This window comes from Leucoraja erinacea, chromosome 28 (genome assembly GCF_028641065.1).
Source record: "Leucoraja erinacea ecotype New England chromosome 28, Leri_hhj_1, whole genome shotgun sequence".
NCBI classification, from domain to species: Eukaryota; Metazoa; Chordata; class Chondrichthyes; order Rajiformes; family Rajidae; genus Leucoraja; species Leucoraja erinaceus.
Window position 1 is genome coordinate 12,713,763 of NC_073404.1, and position 19,524 is coordinate 12,733,286.

The 19,524-nt window shown below is 54.7% G+C and overlaps 1 protein-coding gene across 1 annotated transcript in view; it reads left to right on the forward strand.

The window, feature by feature from the left end:
* Window positions 1-19,524, forward strand: part of LOC129710614 (large neutral amino acids transporter small subunit 4-like) — a 29,217-nt gene that overhangs the window by 8,993 nt on the left and 700 nt on the right. The window contains 13 exon segments of the mRNA XM_055657752.1: window positions 7,714-7,921; window positions 8,227-8,282; window positions 8,366-8,442; window positions 12,395-12,487; window positions 12,787-12,920; window positions 14,251-14,381; window positions 14,384-14,452; window positions 15,414-15,560; window positions 16,832-16,973; window positions 17,845-17,971; window positions 18,184-18,198; window positions 18,200-18,258; window positions 19,279-19,402. Of these exon segments, the coding sequence (XP_055513727.1) occupies window positions 7,714-7,921; window positions 8,227-8,282; window positions 8,366-8,442; window positions 12,395-12,487; window positions 12,787-12,920; window positions 14,251-14,381; window positions 14,384-14,452; window positions 15,414-15,560; window positions 16,832-16,973; window positions 17,845-17,971; window positions 18,184-18,198; window positions 18,200-18,258; window positions 19,279-19,402 (1,382 nt within the window).

The following is a 19,524-nucleotide window of genomic DNA, read 5'->3' on the forward strand; positions in this document are numbered from 1 at the left end:
CACCTTCCCCACACCAACAATGGATCATTGTGGGCTCCACACCTTTCCTTGATCATCGTTGCTGGCTTTGATCTGCCTTTTTTTTTGCATATCTTTCATTAATTTGTTCTATGTACCTTTCCATATCTCTCGGTGTCCCGTTCCACTGACTCACAATCTGAAGAAGGGTCTCGACCTATTCCGTTACTCCAGAGATGCTCTGCCTGACCCGCTGAGTTACTCCAGCTTTTTGTGTCTACCTTTCCCTCAACCCCCTTCTCTCCATAACCCAGGCATCTCTTCTGCTCTCTCCCTCCCTCCCTGCCATGGTCAAGGCTGGAGAGTGGGGGCGATAACCAAATTTTTGGATCCAAGAGCAGAGGATTCAAAAGCGAGAGAGGAAGGAGTTTAAAAAAAAAAAAATCCACACAGAGGGTGGTGCGTACATGAAACTAGCTGCAGGGGAAGTGGGCGAGGTGGGTACAAATTTGACTAAGTCAACCATCAAACAAATACAGGTTTCAAAGGTTTAGAGCAATCAAGGTCAGGAAACAGGTCCTTCAACCCACCATTTTAAAAGTGGAATATTTTTACGGTGGAGATTGATAGGTTCTTGATTAATAAAGGTGTCAAGGGTTATGGGGAGAAGGCAGGAGAATGGGGTTGAGAGGGAAGGATAGATTAGCCATGATTGGATGGCGGAGTAGACTTGATGGGCCGAATGGGCTAATTCTGCTCCTCCAACCTCTGAACCGTGTCCACGCTCACCATCAATCATCCGTTCACACCAGTTCTATATTATCCCACTTTCTCATCCACTCCCTGCATAATTGGGGGAATTTACAGAGGCCAATTAACCTACAAACCCACACGTGTTTGGGATGTGGGAGGAAACCAGAGCACGTGGAGGAAACCCACGCGGTCTCAGGGACGACGTGCAAACTCCACGTGGACGGCACCCGAGGTCAGGATCGAACGTTGGGTCTCTGGCGCCGGGAAGCGGCAGCTCTACTGGCTGCGCTGCTGTGCCACCCATACGTTGAGTTGAAGGGACTGTTTCCGTGCTGTATCACTCTATGACTCTATGCTGGAATCTGGAGCAGATGCCAAAATGTTGGAGGAGCTCAGAGGGTCGAACAGAGTTGGGGAGAGGGGGAAAGTTTGATGGAGATGTGCGGGGCAAGTTTTTCTTTTTTACACAGAGGGTGGTGGGGGCCCAGGAACGCACTGCCAGAGATGGTGGTGAAGGCCTTGAGTTTGAGTTTAGTTTATTGTCATGTGTACTGAGGTACAGTGAAAAGCTTTTGTTGCATGCAAACCAGTCAGCGGAAAGACAATACATGATTACAATCAAGACATCCACAATAGGCTGATATAACAGTGCTGTTTAAGAGACTTTTGGATAAGCACATGGAGGTGGAGGGATATGGATCACATGCAGGCAGATGGGATCAGTTCAGCAAGGCATCATGTTCAGGACGGACATTGTGGGGTGAAGAACACATTCCTGTGCAGTACTGTTCTGTATATGTTTATTTTAATGTAGAGTGGTTGATATGTGGAACAAGCTGCCATGGGAGGTAGGAACTTGGATTTAGTACATTTAAGAGATATTTGGAGAGACACTTAATTACAAGGCAAAGAATAACATTACCCTAATGCAGGCAAATGGGAGCAGTGCAGATGGGTAAGAAGCCTGACTTTGGACATGGATGGGCCGAAGGATCTGTTTCCGTGCAGTGTGACTCTAAATTCAGGGCTGCCAACGCTCTCGCATTGAGCGTGAGACTCGCGCATTTCGCCAAATTCTCACGCTCTCACGCTGATCACAAATTGCCCACGCTCTGTCGTGAGAAATTCACTGATCAACGAGAATTACAAAGCTCATACAAACTGCATGGGCTGCGGATGTTGGAGAGCTGGGGCTGAGGGAGAGATGGAAGCAGAAGCAGCAGTGGGGGCAGATGCAGACGGGGAGCCGGGGCTGGCAAGTGTTTGCCGGGCTGGCGAGCCGCTCGCTGCAGCTCCAGCCATGCAGCAGCCTCCGTGCAAGAGTCCCGGGCCGTCGGAGGCGCTGCTGCCGTGAGAGTCTCTGTTCCGAATTTGCCCTGGTGACTGGCATGGATCAGGCTGCGGCTCGGTGCGCTGTGGCTGCTGGAAGTAGATACCAAGCACTGGGTAGAAACGGTGGAAGATAGTGGACTTCAAACTGTTGAAAGCATCCTGCTTGCCTGCTAATAATGTTCCCGATGTTGGGGGAGTTCAGAACCAGGGGTCACAGTTTAAGAATAATGGGTAGGCCAGTTGGGACTGAGATGAGGACAAACTTTCTTCACCCAAAGAGTTGTAAATCTGTGGAATTCTCTGCCACAGAAGGCAGTGGAGGCCAATTCACTGGATGTTTTCAAGAGAGAGTTACATTTAGCTCTAGGGGCTAGCGAAATCAAGGGATATGGGGAAAAAACAGGAAAGAGGTCCTGATTTTAGATGAACAGCCATGATCATATTGAATGGCACTGCTGGCTCGAAGGGCTGAATGGCCTATTTCTGCACCTATTTTCTATGTTTCTATTTTTGATCATATGGCAATAAAACTCGACAACTTGATTTTGAAGCATTCATGCATGGTGGAGGTATAATGTAGTCCTAGAGAGATATACAGTGTGAAAACAGGCCCTTCAGCGCAACTTGCCCACACCGCCAACATGTCCCAGCTACACTACCTGCTTTTGCCCCATATTCCTCCAAACCTGTCTTATCCATGTATCAGTCTAACTGTTTCTTAAATGTTGGGATAGTCCCTGCCTCAACTACCTCCTCTGGCAGCTTGTTCCATACACCCACCACCCTTTGTGTGGAAAAACGTTACCCCCTAAAAACTTACCTCTTAAAAATACATCAAACAAAAAACATTGAAATCATACAATGCACTATAACATGATTTTAATACATCAAATTTCAAGAAGTTCCTATCATGGGACCCCCCCCACATCACCCACCCCCCACGTCCCACACCCTTCCCCCCCCCTTTCCCCCCCCCTCGGTTGCTCCACTCCCTCGCCGGGTACCAGGCCAGTGATCAGTGATCACTCGGCCTCCCCATTATATTAATTGAACACGTAGATGAACATCCTCAAGGAGTGGAATCAGATGGAAACTGATTCAGATGCGATGTTTAAGAGCTTGTTCAAAGAAGGGGCATAATTTAAAGGAGTGACAGATACTTACAGGAGAATATGTTAGGAGGTTATTATTTGTCTTTAGTTTTAGCTTGAACCAGGACATCTGAAGATTCAAAGTTTAATATAGTAATTGTGCTGATACTGACTCCAACCAACCACATAATGAATATCATCCATTCCAGAGGTTTTATTTTTCTGATGCCAATTAAACTTCACTTGGATTTCACTCACTTCAATGTAAAAGTAATTGGGAATGGGAAACATTGGAACAAAACTTTGCCCTCGGTACATATTAACTGTAATATAATAATGTATGCATGTTGGTAGGTGCAATCAAAACAAAGATCTTTTTATCATTGTTGTGTTATGAATACCACAGAAAATATTATGTACTCTCAAGATCACATTTAATAGAATAATATTGCTTAATTATATAGTTATTGGACTATAGCTGAGAGGAAGACAGCAAAAGACTGAAAATATTGGGGGTGAAAATGACTTCAGGCCAATTTGTTAGGAAAATGAAGGAAATTATAACAGAATACTTAGACAGCTGAGTGAGTATAATTTTATGGATGAGAAATTGTGTTCAACCAATTAATGACTTCTTTGACAAAGTAACTAGCATGTTAGATAACAAGGAGGCCAAGGGATGTAGCAAATTTTGTTATACAAAATTTAGTCCGTGAAGTGCCCCATAAAAGATTATCGCATTAGATAAGCACCTGTGGACTTGAACCAGGGGTCACAGTTTAAGAATAAAGGGTAGGCCAGTTGGGACTGAGATGAGGACAAACTTTCTTCACCCAATGAGTTGTAAATCTGTGGAATTCTCTGCCACAGAAGACAGTGGAGGCCAATTCACTGGATGTTTTCAAGAGAGAGTTGCATTTAACTCTAGGGGCTAGCGAAATCAGGGGATATGGGAGAAAAAAACAGGAAAGGGGTCCTGATTTTAGATGAACAGCCATGATCATATTGAATAGCACTGCTGTCTCGAAGGGCTGAATGGCCTATTCCTGCACCTATTTTCTATGTTTCTATACTTGAGCATATGGCAATAAAACTCGACAACTTGATGTTGAAGCATTCATGCATGGTGGAGGTATAATGTAGTCATAGAGTGATATACAGTGCCCTTCAGGCCCTTCAGCGCATCTTGCCCACACCTGCCAACATGTCCCAGCTACACTACCTGCTTTTGGTCCATATCCCTCCAAACCTGTCCTATCCATGTATCAGTCTAACTGTTTCTTAAATGTTGGGATAGTCCCTGCCTCAACTACCTCCTCGTGTATAGTTATTGGACTATAGCTGAGAGGAAGACAGCAAAATACTGAAAATATTGGGGGTGAAAATGACTTTAGGACAGTTTGTTAGGAAAATGAAGGAAATGGTAACAGAATACTTATACAACGGAGTGAGTATAATTTTATGGATGAGAAATTGTGTTCAACCAATTGATGACTTCTTTGACAAAGTAACTAGCATGTTAGAAAACAAGGAGGCCAAGGGATGTAGCAAATTTTGTTATACAAAATTTAGTCCGTGAAGTGCCCCATAAAAGATTACCGCATTAGATAAGCACCTGTGGATTTGAACATATTAGGTTAGGTCCAGGGATCAGATATGAGGCTTTATGTGTGGGCCAGATATACTGTCAGTGCAGAGGGGCTAGGACCAAGGCCAAGTGTGCATCCAGAGTCAAGGTCTGGAATATTACCAGGCGTGCAGTCAAAGCTGGGACAATGGGAGTGTTCAGCACTGGGAACCTAAGCAGGTAAGCAGCTATGATCAGGGTAGAAGAATAGGGGGGCAGGTGTAAGGCTGGACTCAGGGTCAGGAATGAGAGAAGGTATGCAACTGGAGTCAGGGTCAGGAGTATTATCAGGTGTGCAGTGAGACCCAGGTTGGTCAACATGGGCCAAGTGTTTGATTATAATCTGGTTTCCATACATGAATATACTAAGATCATTGATGTGCTGCATCTGTTGACCAGAGCCTGGCTCTACTGTGGAATGTAATTAGGAATGTAATTTAGTCTAACCTTATTCATAGCTAATCCAATTTAAAGCATAAATATTGTATTCAAGTGTAAGTTAAAAGACTCGCTGCAGTATGGACCAACTTGCACAATTTCAAGCTGAAAAATGCGAAAGCTCCGTACCAATGGGAGTGGGGAAATTCCCCTCCAACACCCTCCCCCCTCCCCCCCCATCTTGGTTGCTATGCTCCCTCGGGCCTGGTCTCTCGCAATTTCTCACTCCCACCTCTCACCCAATGTTGGCAGCCCTGCTCTAAATCCAGACTGGCTTTGCGTGATTAGTCTGTCCCTCTATGAAAGAAGGCTTAGACTGTCTGAGAATGGATTGCAATAACGTGCCCAATGGCCCAGCAGCCTGACAGCCAAACACGCTTTGGGAAACTCACAAAGTGCTTTGTCTGAGAGTTTTCTGCTGGAATGGCAGGCTGCAAGCTGGCTACGTGTGTGACGAGTCCAGCTCCCTTTCACACCGGCCTGGGATTCCTCGCTTTGCGTCGGGACAGGGGAGCAACCTGCAGCCAGTAGGTACTGAATAGGGAGGTGGGGGGGAGGGTGGGGGGGACTATGAGGCAGTATTACTGCGCTGTGGGTCGGTGCTATAGCAATGTATGGATTTGCACAGTAAGATCCCACTAAAGCTCCAAACCCCTTCCCCATCTGGCCCATCAACACTCACTCTGCATCTCCCCACCTCCCCATTACCTCCTTCCCCTTGTCTCCCCCCCCTGCTTTCTCCTTACATGCCCCTTCTCCCTCTCTCCCCTCAACCCTCTCTCTCAACCCCCCCCACCCTCCCCCCCCCCCTCCCACCCTCCCTGTCCCCCCCCCACCACTCTCTCCCCCCCCACCACTCTCTCTCCCCCCCACCACTCTCTCTCTCTCCCCCACCACTCTCTCTCCTCTCCCCCCCACCTCTCCCTCTCTCCCCCCCCCCCCCTCCCCCTCCCCCTCTCCCTGGTGTCGGGGTCTGAGACTCTGACTTTGGGTCAGCACCTTGTCAGCAGCAAGTGGTGACGGATGGGTCTGGCAATGGTCTGGGGTCAGGAGATGACCAGTCTACGACGGGGGTTGGGAGAGTTGGGGTCAGGGTGCGACCTTTCTGGGAAAGGTCACGAGATAGGGTCCAGACCGGGAAAGGTCAAGAGAGAGGGTAAAGTTTGGAAAGGTAACAAATCAAGCTGACCACGACCAGAAAGGCTGAAGTCGGGGCAAGAGGAGAGGTTGAGCATTGGGAGAACAAGAGCGCAGTTATGGGAAAGGTCAGTGGACAAAAATCCTTCAGAAAAGCAAATCTATGTTGCCAAGCAGATCTGGGCAATGCGAGAGGCAATTGGCTGTTATTTTTAGCAGCCGAGTGTTATTAGCTTTTATACATGAACTTGTTTTCCAGCAGGAGCTGAGAACTTAAAGTTCAAGTGATGTGTTTTGGCTCGATGTGGATTGCCTCATCAGCAAATAACATGTTCCTCAGGTGAACAACAGTCATTAGAGAGTGGGTCACGGAACAGACCTTCCGTCTGGGACAGGGAGACCGCTGGGGGTGGGGTGGGGGAGAAGACATGGAGCAGGGGAGATAAGCACGAGAGAGGGAGGGAGACACACGGGGAGAGGGGGAATGGGAGAGAGACGGAGAGGGAGCAAGAGAGAGAGAGATACATAAGGAGAGACGGGGAGAGAAAGAGGGAGGGATAGTGAGAGAAACAGACACACGGGGAGAGGGAGGGAAGGGGAGAGAGACATGGTGAGAGAAGGAGGGAGAGAGACTGGGAGAGGGAGGGAGAAGAGAACAGACAGAGAGAGAGAGAGAGAGAGAGGGGCTGAGAGCCTAATTCTAGCAGCGCTGACCGGTCAACCACTTCCGGGGGTGTCAGCACCCCTCAGTTTAGCAGGTTTGAGGGGGGGGAAGAGGCATGATGGGCCAGTGTGACTGCGGTCCGGCCCTCGCGAGGCCCCAAGGAGACTGGACCTACAGAGGGAGTCTGTCTCCCAGAGCACCTCTGGGCCAGTGAGCTAGTGCAGAGCAGCGATGGCTGACGCCACATCTGGACACAGCAGCCAGCTCTTCTCGCACAGCAACAATCGTTGCTTCATTGGGTAATGACACTGGTTCGGTGGAGTTTGCCGGGCACCGCGGCACCCACCCCCGCCTGGGCCAGACAAACCTTGCCGCGGGGAAAGAGGGTTGGCCAGTGACCCGGGTCAGACTGGGTGAGGTCGGTGACCCGGGTCAGACCGGGGTGAGGCTGGCGTCCTTAGTGGGACAGATATCCCAGGGTGGATCGGGATGGGTTTTCCCAGGTCAGACTGGGTGAGACGGGTTCTAACGGCACCGTTCACTCCACAGGTGAGGCGCCGACAACGGCGAGACGGGTGGGACCGATGTCCCGGTGTGTAACACTGTTCCCCACTCGCCACAGGGAACGGCACCAAGGGCAGGCAGCGGGGCCGGGTGGGATGGGATGGGTGTCTGGGGGTCCCTGTTTCAAACTCCACTCTCTCTGCCCACAGAGAATGCCACCAACAACAGTGCGTCGGGCAGCAACAGCACGGAGGCAGAGCTGGTGCTACGCATGAACGGCTGGCTGATCTGCAAAGACCAGGACGAGATGCTGAACCTGGCCTTCACCGTTGGCTCCTTCCTGCTCAGCGCCATCTCCCTGCCGCTCGGTATCGCCATGGACAAGTACGGGCCCCGCAAGCTGCGGCTCATCGGCAGGTAGGTCAGGGAACACGGCGGGGTGAGAGCACCGCCCCTCCCACAGCGCGGCGCTCCCTCACCGCCCCTCCCCCCACAGCGCGCGCGCTCCCTCACCGCCCCCCTCCCCGCCCCCCCCCCCCCCCCCCCCCCCCACAGCGCGGCGCTCCCTCACCGCCCCTCCCCCCACAGCGCGGCGCTCCCTCACCGCCCCTCCCACGACTAGAGTGTTGGCCGGGAAGGGGATGTGGGGAGGGGGAATCCCTGGCCTTGTGCGGTGCCGACTCCCTGTGGCACCAGCTGCTGACTCTATGTTCCTCCTGCAGCACCTGCTTCGCTTTTTCCTGCCTGCTGATCGCCTACGGTGCCAGTAACCCTGATGGTGAGTCCCCCCCCTCCTCTGATCCACCCTCTCCTCCACCCACCGCCTGGAGCTCCCTCTCACTCCCTCCCCTTCTCCCACAGAACTCTCCGTCCTCATCTTCATCGCCCTCTCCCTCAACGGCTTTGGAGGCATGTGTATGACGTTCACCTCTCTCACGGTAAGCACGGGAAAGGCGTGTTCAGCCAGGGGGGTAGATAACGGCGTGTATGGTCTATGTATGACCCCTTCCTGAATGTGCCCAGGGTACAGTATCTGAAGATGTCCACACTCCCAGGCATAGTCCCTGAAGGTGTTGTCTCGAGTCCAAGGGTCCCAACCCGAAACGTCACCCATCCTATTTTCTCCAGGGATGCTGCCTAGGCCGCTCTGTTACTCCAGCACTTTGTGTCTATCTGCAGTGTGTGCAATCATGCTGTGCCGTGGCCGACTGCCATGTGTTGGACTGAGCAGCGAGTGATTCTCATCAACGTTGTGATTTGGTCAGCGGGTGAAAGGATTGTATCTTTCACCCCTTCTCCCTTCACCCCCTCTTGCTCCCTCTCACTCCTTTCTCCCTGCTCATTTTCCTCATTCATTCTTTCCCCTTTGTTTTCCTGGCCCCTTTCTCCTCTCGAGTTCCATTTCTCTCTCAAACCTTTTCTCTCTTTCGTTGAAGACACAAGTATCTGCTGATGCTGTAATCTTGATCAGTCTGAAGAAGAGAACCGACCACAAACTTCATCTGTCCATGTCCATTTCCCCCCCACAGACGTTGTCTGGCCCGCTTTGGTTTTGGATACAGGGGAAATCCTTTAAAACCGAGATGAGAAGAACTTTTTTCACACAGAGAGTGGTGAATCTCTCTTTAAGAGGGAGTTAGATTGTGGCCCTTGTGGCTAAGGGGATCAGGGGGTATGGAGAGAAGGCTTACTGAGTTGATGATCAGCCATGATCATATTGAATGGTGGTGCAGGCTCGAAGGGCCGAATGTGCTCCTGCACCTTTTCTATGTTTCTATGTTTCCCTCCCCCTCCCTCCCCCTCCCCTCCCCTCTCCCGTATTCTAGACTCACAGAGTTGATTGTCAGAAACAGGACCTTCAGCCCACTGCATCCATGCTGACCATTATGTAATCTACACTAATCCCATTTGCCTGCATTAGGAATATACCCTTCAATGACTTGCCTGTGTAATTGTCTGTCTAAATGCCTCTTAAACACAGTGACCATATAAGATTCCCCCAGTCAGTTCCAGACATCAACCACTCTGTGTAAATAAAGTACCCTTCAGAACCCCGTTAAATCCCCTTTCTCCCACCGTAAACCCATGCCCTCGTGTTTTTCACACCACTACCACAGGAAGAATACTTGACTGTCTTCCCAGTCTATACCTCTCATTATACAGCGTTGACTATCCAATCTCTCCCCATCACTAAAATCCTCCAATCCAGACAAGATCCTGGCGAATGTCCTCAACACCCTCTCCAGCACAATCCTTCCCCCACCCATAGTGCCGTGGCCACAAACGCCAAGTGCAGCCTCGCCCGTGTTAATGAAGTTGCAACATAACGCCCCAACTTGAATATTCTCTGCCCCGAACCTTCACTGCCCTATCGACCTGTGTTACCACTTTGTGGGAACTATGGACTTGGATCCCAAGGTCTCTCTGTTCATCACGTTCCTTACTGCTCTACTATTTACGGTCTATCTCCTACTCTTATCAGCCTTCTCAAAGGTACACCACGTAATACCTGTCGGGATTAAATTCCATCTGCCAACCCAAGCCCATCGCTCCACCCAACTTCCCACCTGATCTACACCCTGCTGTCTCCTTGGACAACCTTCCTCGCTACCCACAACACCACCACCAAGTTGTGCCATCCACAATGTTGCCTGATCATGGAGGGATATGGACCAAATGCCAGCAGGTGGGACTAGTGTAGCTGGGACATGTTGGCCGGTGTGGGAGAGTTGGGCTGAAGGGCTTGTTTCCACACTGTAACCCTCTACGGCTCCATGACTCTATCATACCACCTCCATTCGCAATTGGTGCACATCGCGATCTGCAATTGTCCCAGCACCGATCCCAGCTGTACATTAGTCACAGATTATCAATCAGTGAAGCATCCTTCCACCCTTGCCTTCTGCCTCCTAGAATGACACAAAGTGTCAAGAGTCAAGAGTCAGAGTCAATTTAATTGTCATTTGGACCCCTGGAGGTCCAAACGAAATGCCGTTTCTGCAGCCATACATTACACACAAATAGACCCCAGACACAACATAATTACATTTTACATAAACATCCATCACATAGCTGTGATGGAAGGCCAAAAAAAGTGCCGGAGTAACTCAGCGGATCAGGCAGTGTCTCTGGAGAGCATGGATAAGGGACGATTTGGGTCGGGACCCTTCTTCTGACTGAACCAAAAGGTCACCTATCCATGTTCTCCAGGGATGCTGCCTGACCCACTGAGTTACTCCAGCATTTTGCATCTTTTCTTGGTAAATCAGCATCTGCAGTTCCTTGAATTTACCCTCTGTCTGCTGATGGTATTGGTTTATTATTGTCACGTGTAGTGGGGTACAGTGTAAAACCCTTGTTTGAGTGCTGTACAGTCTAACTAGAACATTCCATACATGACTACAATCAGGTCATACACACGTACAAAGAGTATAGTGTTAAAGCATTGTAGTGTTACACTTCCAGAGAAAAAGCCCAGTGTTCACAATGAGGTAGCTTGGAAGATCGGGACTAGATAGAAGCTTAAGGAAGGACCTTAGTGGTCAGTTAACAGCGGGGAAAGAACAAATTCCCGAGTCTGGTGGCCCGTACTCTCAAGCTTTTGTACCTTCTGCCCGACAGGAGAGGGGAGAGGAGGGAATGACCAGGGGGTGAGCAGTCCTTGGTTTTGTTGGCTACTTTCCTGAGGCAGCGTGGTGTGTAGATGGTGTCAATAGAAACATAGAAACATAGAAATTAGGTGCACCATTCGGGAGCCTGCACCGCCATTCAATATTCATGGTGATTTCCAACTCAGTTGGTACCTGCCTTCTCTCCATACCCCCTGATCCCCTTAGCCACAAGGGCCACATCTAACTCCCTCTTAAATATAGCCAATGAACTGGCCTCAACTACCCTCTGTGGCAGAGAGTTCCAGAGATTCGCGTGAAAAAGTTCTTCTCATCTCGTGTAAAGGATTTCCCCTTTATCCTTAAGCTGTGACCCCTTGTCCTGGACTTCCCTAACATCGGGAACAATCTTCCTGCATCTAGCCTGTCCAACCCCTTAAGAATTTTGTAAGTTTCTATAAGATCCCCTCTCAATCTTCTAAATTCTAGAGAGTATAAACCTGGTGCGGGAGAGGCTGGTCCGTGTGATCAGCTGGGCTACATCCACAACTCTGCAATTACTCGTGGACGGTGTATTCTCAATCTCTCATTTATTCACATATTCCCTCTCTCCCCCTCCCCCCCCCCCCTCCCCCCCCCCCCCCCCTCCCCCCCCCCCCCTTTCTGTCGTGCTCTTCAACATTCTCTCTCTCTGGTGCTGACTCGTTGCCTTGCCGTCTCTCCCTGTTCCCCTCCACCAGTGGACTTTCACCTGTGCCTGTGATTGATGGAGTGGAGGAGATGCGTGAGTGTGTTGACACAGTGATTGTGGTTAATAACCCTGCAGTGTCCAGCTGTCCCCACGCTCCCCGTCAGCAAAATCCTCGCTCCGTAGTTTTCCATCCCACTCACCTGGAATACCAGGTGGAAAATTCTCACCCTCGGACGTGATACACACCCCCTGGAGCGAGCATGGGGGCTACAGTCATGTTAGACCCCACCTGCCTGTTCATGTCTGACCCTCTCTCCCCACCGCTAGTTCCTGTGTCTTCCTCTCACTCTGTTCCCTTCTCAGCGGGTCAGGCAGCATCTCTGGTGAAAAAGAATGGGTGACATTTTGGGTCGGAGCCCATCAAGACGTCACCTTCAGCAAACTGTACCCCAGGGAGAGTGGGCACCTCCATGGACTGTACCCTGACGCCAGGCTCTGCGTATATGGTCGGGGGGGGGGCAGTGGGGAGTTAAAGGGGTGGGGGAGTATTTCCAGTCTCCGGCTCTCTACTGACGATGATTGGTCCCACAGTTACCGAACATGTTTGGAGACCTGAGGTCCACCTTCATCGCCCTGATGATCGGATCCTATGCATCATCAGCTGTGACCTTCCCCGGCATCAAGGTGAGGGGGCAGGCAGAGTCCCCTGAGGAGGGGGGGGGGGGGGGGGGGGGGGTGGGATGATGGGGGAGAGAAGGAGGGGGAGGTGGGGAGGGGGAAGGGGATGGGGGGAAGAAGTGAGGGTGGGTGGGGGGGAAGTGAGGGGGAGTTAGGGGGAGAGGGAGTTAGGGGGGTGTGGTTGGAGAGGGGGAGGACAGGGTGGGAGGTGGGGAGGTCAGGGTAGGGTAGGGGGGAGAGAGGGTGTGGTGTTTGGGGTCAGGGTACGAGTGGGAGGGATAGTTAATGGAGCCGTGTTCCTGCAGGTGATCTATGACCTGGGGGTGCCATTTATCAGCATCCTGACGGTATGGGCGGCCTGCGGGGGGCTGGTCTTCATCAACTGCCTCCTCAACTGGCCCCTGGAGCCTTTCCCCGGCCCAGAGGACATGGACTACACGTGAGGGCCTCAGCCCCCCCCCCCTCCTCAATACCCCTTCCCCCACCGCCCCAGCTCCACACTGCGGAACATAGAAACATAGAAATTAGGTGCAGGAGTAGGCCATTCGGCCCTTCGAGCCTGCACCGCCATTCAATATGATCATGGCTGATCATCCAACTCAGTATCCCGTACCTGCCTTCTCTCCATACCCCCTGATCCCCTTAGCCACAAGGGCCACATCTAACTCCCTCTTAAATATAGCCAATGAACTGGCCTCAACTACCCTCTGTGGCAGAGAGTTCCAGAGATTCACCACTCTCTGTGTGAAAAAAGTTCTTCTCATCTCGGTTTTAAAGGATTTCCCCTTTATCCTTAAACTGTGACCCCCCTTGTCCTGGACTTCCCCAACATCGGGAACAATCTTCCTGCATCTAGCCTGTCCAACCCCTTAAGAATTTTGTAAGTTTCTATAAGAAGATCCCCTCTCAATCTTCTAAATTCTAGAGAGTATAAACCAAGTCTATCCAGTCTTTCTTCATAAGACAGTCCTGACATCCCAGGAATCAGTCTGGTGAACCGTCTCTGCACTCCCTCTATGGCAATAATATCCTTCCTCAGATTTGGAACGATGGGACCCCATTAACACCCCTTCCAGACCACCTTCACCACCCCACCCCCTCCCCATTACCACCCACACCACTGGCAGAAGGGACCCCCCCCCCAAGCGCCCCCCACCCCCCCACAACGGTCTCGCAATTCAGCAGAAGCTCTGGTACATGGACCTTGCACCCCCTCACCACACCCCCATCCCCCGACCCTCCTCCCCCCCCCCCCCCCAGGAATACCTGGCATGGGTCTGAATTTACCACCTCTCCCCAAGCTGCCAACCATCCCTCCCTCCCTCTCCAACCCCCCGCCCCCCTCCGAATTCATCAAACTTCCCTCCCCTCTCCCCCTCCCCCCTCCCCTCTCAAATCCCCCCCCCCCCATCCCCGAATACCCCCTCCCCCCCTCCCCCCTCCCCCCTCCCCCCTCCCCCCTCCATGGTGTCCCCCTCCCCCCTCCCCCCCTCCCCCCTCCCCCCTCCCCCCCCCCCCCCCCCCCCCCCCCCCCTCCCCCTTCTCTTCTCCCCCTCCCCCTCCCCCCCCTCCCCCCTCCCCCTCACTAACCCCCCACCCCCCCCCCCCCCCTCCCCCTCCCCCCCCCCCCTCCCCCCCCCTCCCCCCCTCCCCCCCTCCCCCCCCCCCCCCCCCCCCCCCCCCCCCCCCCCTCACCCCCCCCCCCCCCCCCCCCCCCCCCCCCCCCTCCCCCTCCCCCCTCACTAACCCCCCACCTGTTGCTGCCACAGTGTGAAGATCAAGTTCAGCTGGCTAGGATTTGACCACAAGATCACGGGCAAGCAGTTCTACCGCCAGGTGACGACAGTGGGCCGGCGGCTGAGCCTGGGCAACACCATGAAGCCGCAGGAGCAGCTTTGTGTGGACAGGACGGCAACAAGCTCTGCCTCTCCACCGTCGATCTGGAAGTCAAGTGCCAGAGCCAGGAGAAAGGTGTGTTAGTGCAAACACCGGCCCGGGACCCTCCTGCCCCTGGGGGACTGGGGGCCCTCTGGCCACTGGGGGCCCTCTGGCCATTGACCAGTAATTACTCACCATGGGGGGCAGTAGGATGGGGAGGGGGGGTCGGAGGGGTCAAGGCTCAGAGGGTCCGTGGCTGGTCCAGGGTCTGAGAAGCAGCTTGGAAACCTGGTGGTGGGAGGGTCTGTGTTGGGGAGGGGGGTTGTCTGTGTTGGGGGGGGTCGTCTGTGTTGGGGGGGGGGGTCTGTGTGTGGGGGGGGGGTCTGCGTTGGGGGGGAGGGTCTGCGTTGGGGGGAGGGTCTGCGTTGGGGGGGGGGGTCTGCGTTGGGGAGGGGTGTCTGCGTTGGGGAGGGGTGTCTGCGTTGAGGAGGAGGGGTCTGTGTTGGGGGGAGGGGTCTGTGTTGGGGGGGGTCTGTGTTGGGGGAGGGTCTGTGTTGGGGAGGGGTGTCTGCTTTGGGATGGGGTGTTTTGCTTTGGAGAGGGTCTGTGTTGGGGGGGAGGGGGGTCTGCGTTGGGGAGGGGTCTGCGTTGGGGGGGGTCTGCGTTGGGGAGGGGTCTGCGTTGGGGGAGGGGTGTCTGTGTGTTGGGGAGGGGTGTCTGCGTTGGGGGAGGGGGTGTGCGTTGGGGGGGAGGGGTGGCTGCGCGTTGGGGGGTCTGCGTTGGGGGGAGGGGGGTCTGCGTTGGGGGGGAGGGGTGTCTGCGTTGGGGGGGGTGTCTGCGTTGGGGGAGGGGTGTCTGCGTTGGGGGGGGGGGGTCTGCGTTGGGGGGGTCTCTGCGTTGGGGGGGGGGGTCTGCGTTGGGGGGGAGGGGGTGTCTGCGTTGGTTGGGGGAGGGGGGTCTGCGTTGGGGAGGAGTGTCTGCGTTGGTGGGGGGTCTGTATTGGGCGGATCTTTGTGACACGTGTGTGGGGCTGCCCTGCCCGTTTGTTTTGCAGATGCCACCTCGTTCATGCAGAGTATCTTCAGCCCCATCTACATGCTGAGCCTGGTCACCATGTGTGTCACCCAGCTCCGCCTCATCTTCTACATGGGCGCCATGAACAACATCCTGGAGGACCTGGTGGATGGAGACATGATCACCGGTCAGTGCACAGGGTGGACATCAACGCCAGTCAGCGGGGGACTGAGTGGGAGGAGGAGAAGGCCCAGGTCTGGGTCACTGGGTGTTGAGCTCCAGCTGCTGAGATCACGTCCCAGCTGCTTCCTGTTTTGCTTCCTGTTTTACACAGGGCGCGTGATGCTGACTGCAGCAGCCCAGCCGCAGAGCCCGGCCAATGCCACCCAACCCCCATCTCCTAACACGTCATTAGCTCTGACAGTGGTCGGGCACCAACTGGCCCCACTCTGGGAGCAGAATGTTCCACACTGCCAGGGACACAAACACTCCCATACTCTCCCACCATAGTCAACCCTATGATGCCAGCCATTCCCATTCTCTCCCATTTTGATCCAAAGCACAGTATTCCAGTCAGTCTGGGTGTGAGGGGAGGGGGAGGGGGGGGGGGGGGGGGGCTGGCCAGATCCTTCCTCGTGATTCTCTGCTTCCTCAGCTGACGATACCTCTTGTTTCCCGGCGTCCGCAGATCCCGTCTGCGAGACCCTCTCTATGGGCTGCTCTTCACCGCTGGAGCTATGTCTGTCTCTGCTAACGTACCTTCTCTCCTCTCTCTTTTCCTGCCTGTCTCTTCCCATCTTCCCTGTTGCTGCTCACTCTTCCCCTCCTCCCCTCCCCCCCCCCCCCTCCCCCCCTCCCCCCCCCCCCCCCCCCTCCCCCCCCTCCCCCCCCCTCCTCCCCCCCCCCCCCCCCCCCCCCCACCCCCCCTCCCCCCCCCTCCTCCCCCCCCCCCCCCCCCCCCCCCCTCCTCCCCCCCCCCCCCTCCCCCCCCCCTCCCCCCCCCCCTCCCCCCCCTCCCCCCCCTCCCCCTCCCCCCCTCCACGATGCTGCTGCTGCTGCTCTCTCTGACCTTCACTGTTGCAGAGATGGAGACGGGTAAGGGTCCGTGCTGTGGGAGGGGGTGCTAACTGGGGGGGGGGGGGTGGGCTCGGTGAGCTGGGGCTAACTGTGGATGGATGCGGATGACTATGGCGGTGTGGGTCGGACCCCTGACTAACCTGTGTTGGGGTGGGCTCAAGGGGTAAGCACCCAGGGTAAGTGGGAGGGAGACGGCGCTGTGACAGGGGCGGTGTGGGAGGGGCGGTGAGGGAGGGGCGGTGAGGGAGTGCACCTCTGTGGGAGAGCACTGTTGGATTGCACTGTGCCCAGTCCCACTGCTAAGGTTGGGGGAGGGGGGAGGAGTCGGGGTGCTATTGCCGTGTGCTGACCCACCCTCTGACCACTCTCTCCCCCCCACAGTCAGCCTGTACTCCTCCATCTTCGGGGTGCTGCAGCTGCTGTGTCTGATGACAGCCCCGGTCATCGGCTACATCATGGACTGGAAGCTGAAGGACTGTGAGGACAGCAACTCGCAGGACAAGGACAGCAACAGCGGCAACACGTGAGTAGACCGGGGGGGGGGGAGAGGGGAAGGGGAAGGGGGCGGCTGTGTGTGCGCGCGTGCGTGTGTGTGTGTCTGATAGTGTAATGTGGAAACATAGGTGCAGGAGTAGGCCATTCGGCCCTTGGAGCCTGCACCGCCATTCAATATGATCATGGCTGATCATCCAACTCAGTATCCTGTACCTGCCTTCTCTCCACACCCCCTGATCCCTTTAGCCACAAGGGCCACATCTAACTCCCTCTTAAATATAGCCAATGAACTGGCCTCAACTACATTCTGTGGCAGAGAATTCCAGAGATTCACCACTCACTGTGTGAAAGGATGTACATGTGAGGGTGTGTACAAGTGTGTGTGCGTGTAAGGGTGTGGGTGTGAGGTGATGTGTGGGACGGGGTTTGGGGGGAGATGAATGGTGACCAGAGTGTGAGGGGGTTGTGAGGTTGTAGGCTGGAAAAGGGGGGGGGGGGGAGGGAGAGAGGAGTGAGGGGGTGGTCCAGGGAGAGATGATGTTGGGCAGTGAGTAAGGGGGATATGGGGAGAGGGGGAGAGGGGGGAGGAGAGGGGGTGTGAGGGAGGGTGGGCCAGGGAGGGGGGCTTGTGTGCTCCGAGCGAGGTGTCCTGGCTGTGGATGGGGGTGGGGGGGGGGGGGAGGGGGGGTGGGGTGGGATGGGAAAGGGGGGGGGGGGGGGGGGGGGGGGGGGGAGGGGGGAGGGGGGGTGGGGGGGGGGGGGGTGGGGTCTGGGGTGAGGGGGGGGGGGGGGTCTGGGGTGAGTGGGGGGGTCTGGCTGGGGTGGGGTGAAGGGGGGACTGGGGTGAATGTGGGGTTGTCGGCTGCAGGCCATGCTGAGGCTGTGTGTGTGTGTCCAGGGCCGGTGGGGAAGAAGCGTGACCGTAAGGTGCAGAAGATCACCAACGCCACACGGGCCTTCGTCTTCACCAACGTGCTGCTGGTCGGCTTCGGTATCACCTGCCTGATCCCCAACCTGCCCCTACAGGTACCACACTGTGGGAGGGGGGGGGTGAGGGAGGGGGGGTGTGGTAGATGGAGTGAGGGAGGGGGGGGAGGAGGGAGGGGGGGATGAGGGAGGGGGGGGATGTGGGGGGGGGGGGGGGGGGGGGGGGGGAGTGCTGGTGATTGAGGGTTGAGTTGGGGTGAAGGTGAGTGGATGATGAATCCTCTCTCTCTCTGTGTCTCTCTCTCCCACAGATCATCTCCTTCATTTCTCCACACCATCGTCCGTGGCTTCATCCATTCGGCAGTGGGGGGGCTGTACGCCGCCGTGTAAGTGACAGCTCCTCAACCCCCCCCTCTCTATGTGGCAGCTAACCCCCCCCCCCCCCCCCTCTATGCAGCTCCCCCGCACCACCAGAGATCCCACATACCTCACCTCAGGGTGGAGAGGGGCTGCACTGGAGGCAGGACTGCGTGAGGTGTTGCAGGGGGCTGCAGTACTGGGGAGTTTTGTCGGGGCTGGGTGTGGGGGTGTGTTGTAGGGTCTGTGTAGGGGCTGGGTGTGGGGGAGTGTTGTGCGGCTGGGTGATGGACTGGGCTACATCCACAACTGTGCGATTTCTTGCGGTCTTGGGGCAGAGCTGTACACAAACTGAGCTGGGACACATCTGCATCGGATGCTTTCTACGCTGCATCTGTAGAAGTTGGTGAGAGTCGTTGGAGAAATGCTTCCAAGGAAGTTCAGTTTAGTTTAGTTGATTGTCACGTGTACCGAGGTACAATGAAAAGCTTTTGTTGCGTGCTGATTACGATCGAGCCATTCAAGGATAAGTTGGTTCAGCACTTCTCCAATGACGCTCACCAACTTCTACAGATGCATCAGTATGTTTACATGATAAGGGAATAACTTTATCACAAGGTGAAGCCAGTAAAGTCCAATCAAATCAGTAAAAAATCATTAAAGTCTGAAGAAGGGTTTCGGCCCGAAACGTTGCCTATTTCCTTCGCTCCATAGATGCTGCTGCACCCGCTGAGTTTCTCCAGCTTTTTTGTGTACCTTCGATTTTCCAGCATCTGCAGTTCCTTCTTAAACACTACATGCTGAGGAGATTCTGGCTCAATCCAGACCCATGGGCCAGTCACAGAATGAGGGGCTGAGGGGCCTCTCTTCGCCCCAGTGAGCAGTGCCTCTGGTTTATTGCAGGCTGGGGCCAGTTGATCTCCAGTCAGAGAGGGGATGGAGGGAGGCGGGGAGAGGACCAGCACAAAGTTAGATCAGCCTCGGTGGGGTAGGTTGGAGAGGTGGAGTGGCCTGTTCCTGATGTGTGTGTGTCTGTCGCTCCGTCACAGGTACCCGTCCACGCAGTTCGGCAGCTTGACGGGCATGCAGTCCCTCATCAGCGCCCTCTTCGCCCTGCTGCAGCAACCCCTCTTCCTGGCAATGATGGGGCCACTGCAGGGAGATCCTCTCTGGGTAAGGAACACAGTGAAGCCCCCTCTACACCCCAGGCCGGGTGTGACTGAGTTGGGGCATCTGTCTCAACATCATCCAATGTCCTTTCTGTCTGCCAAAGGTGTGGTAGCGGGGGGTGGGTG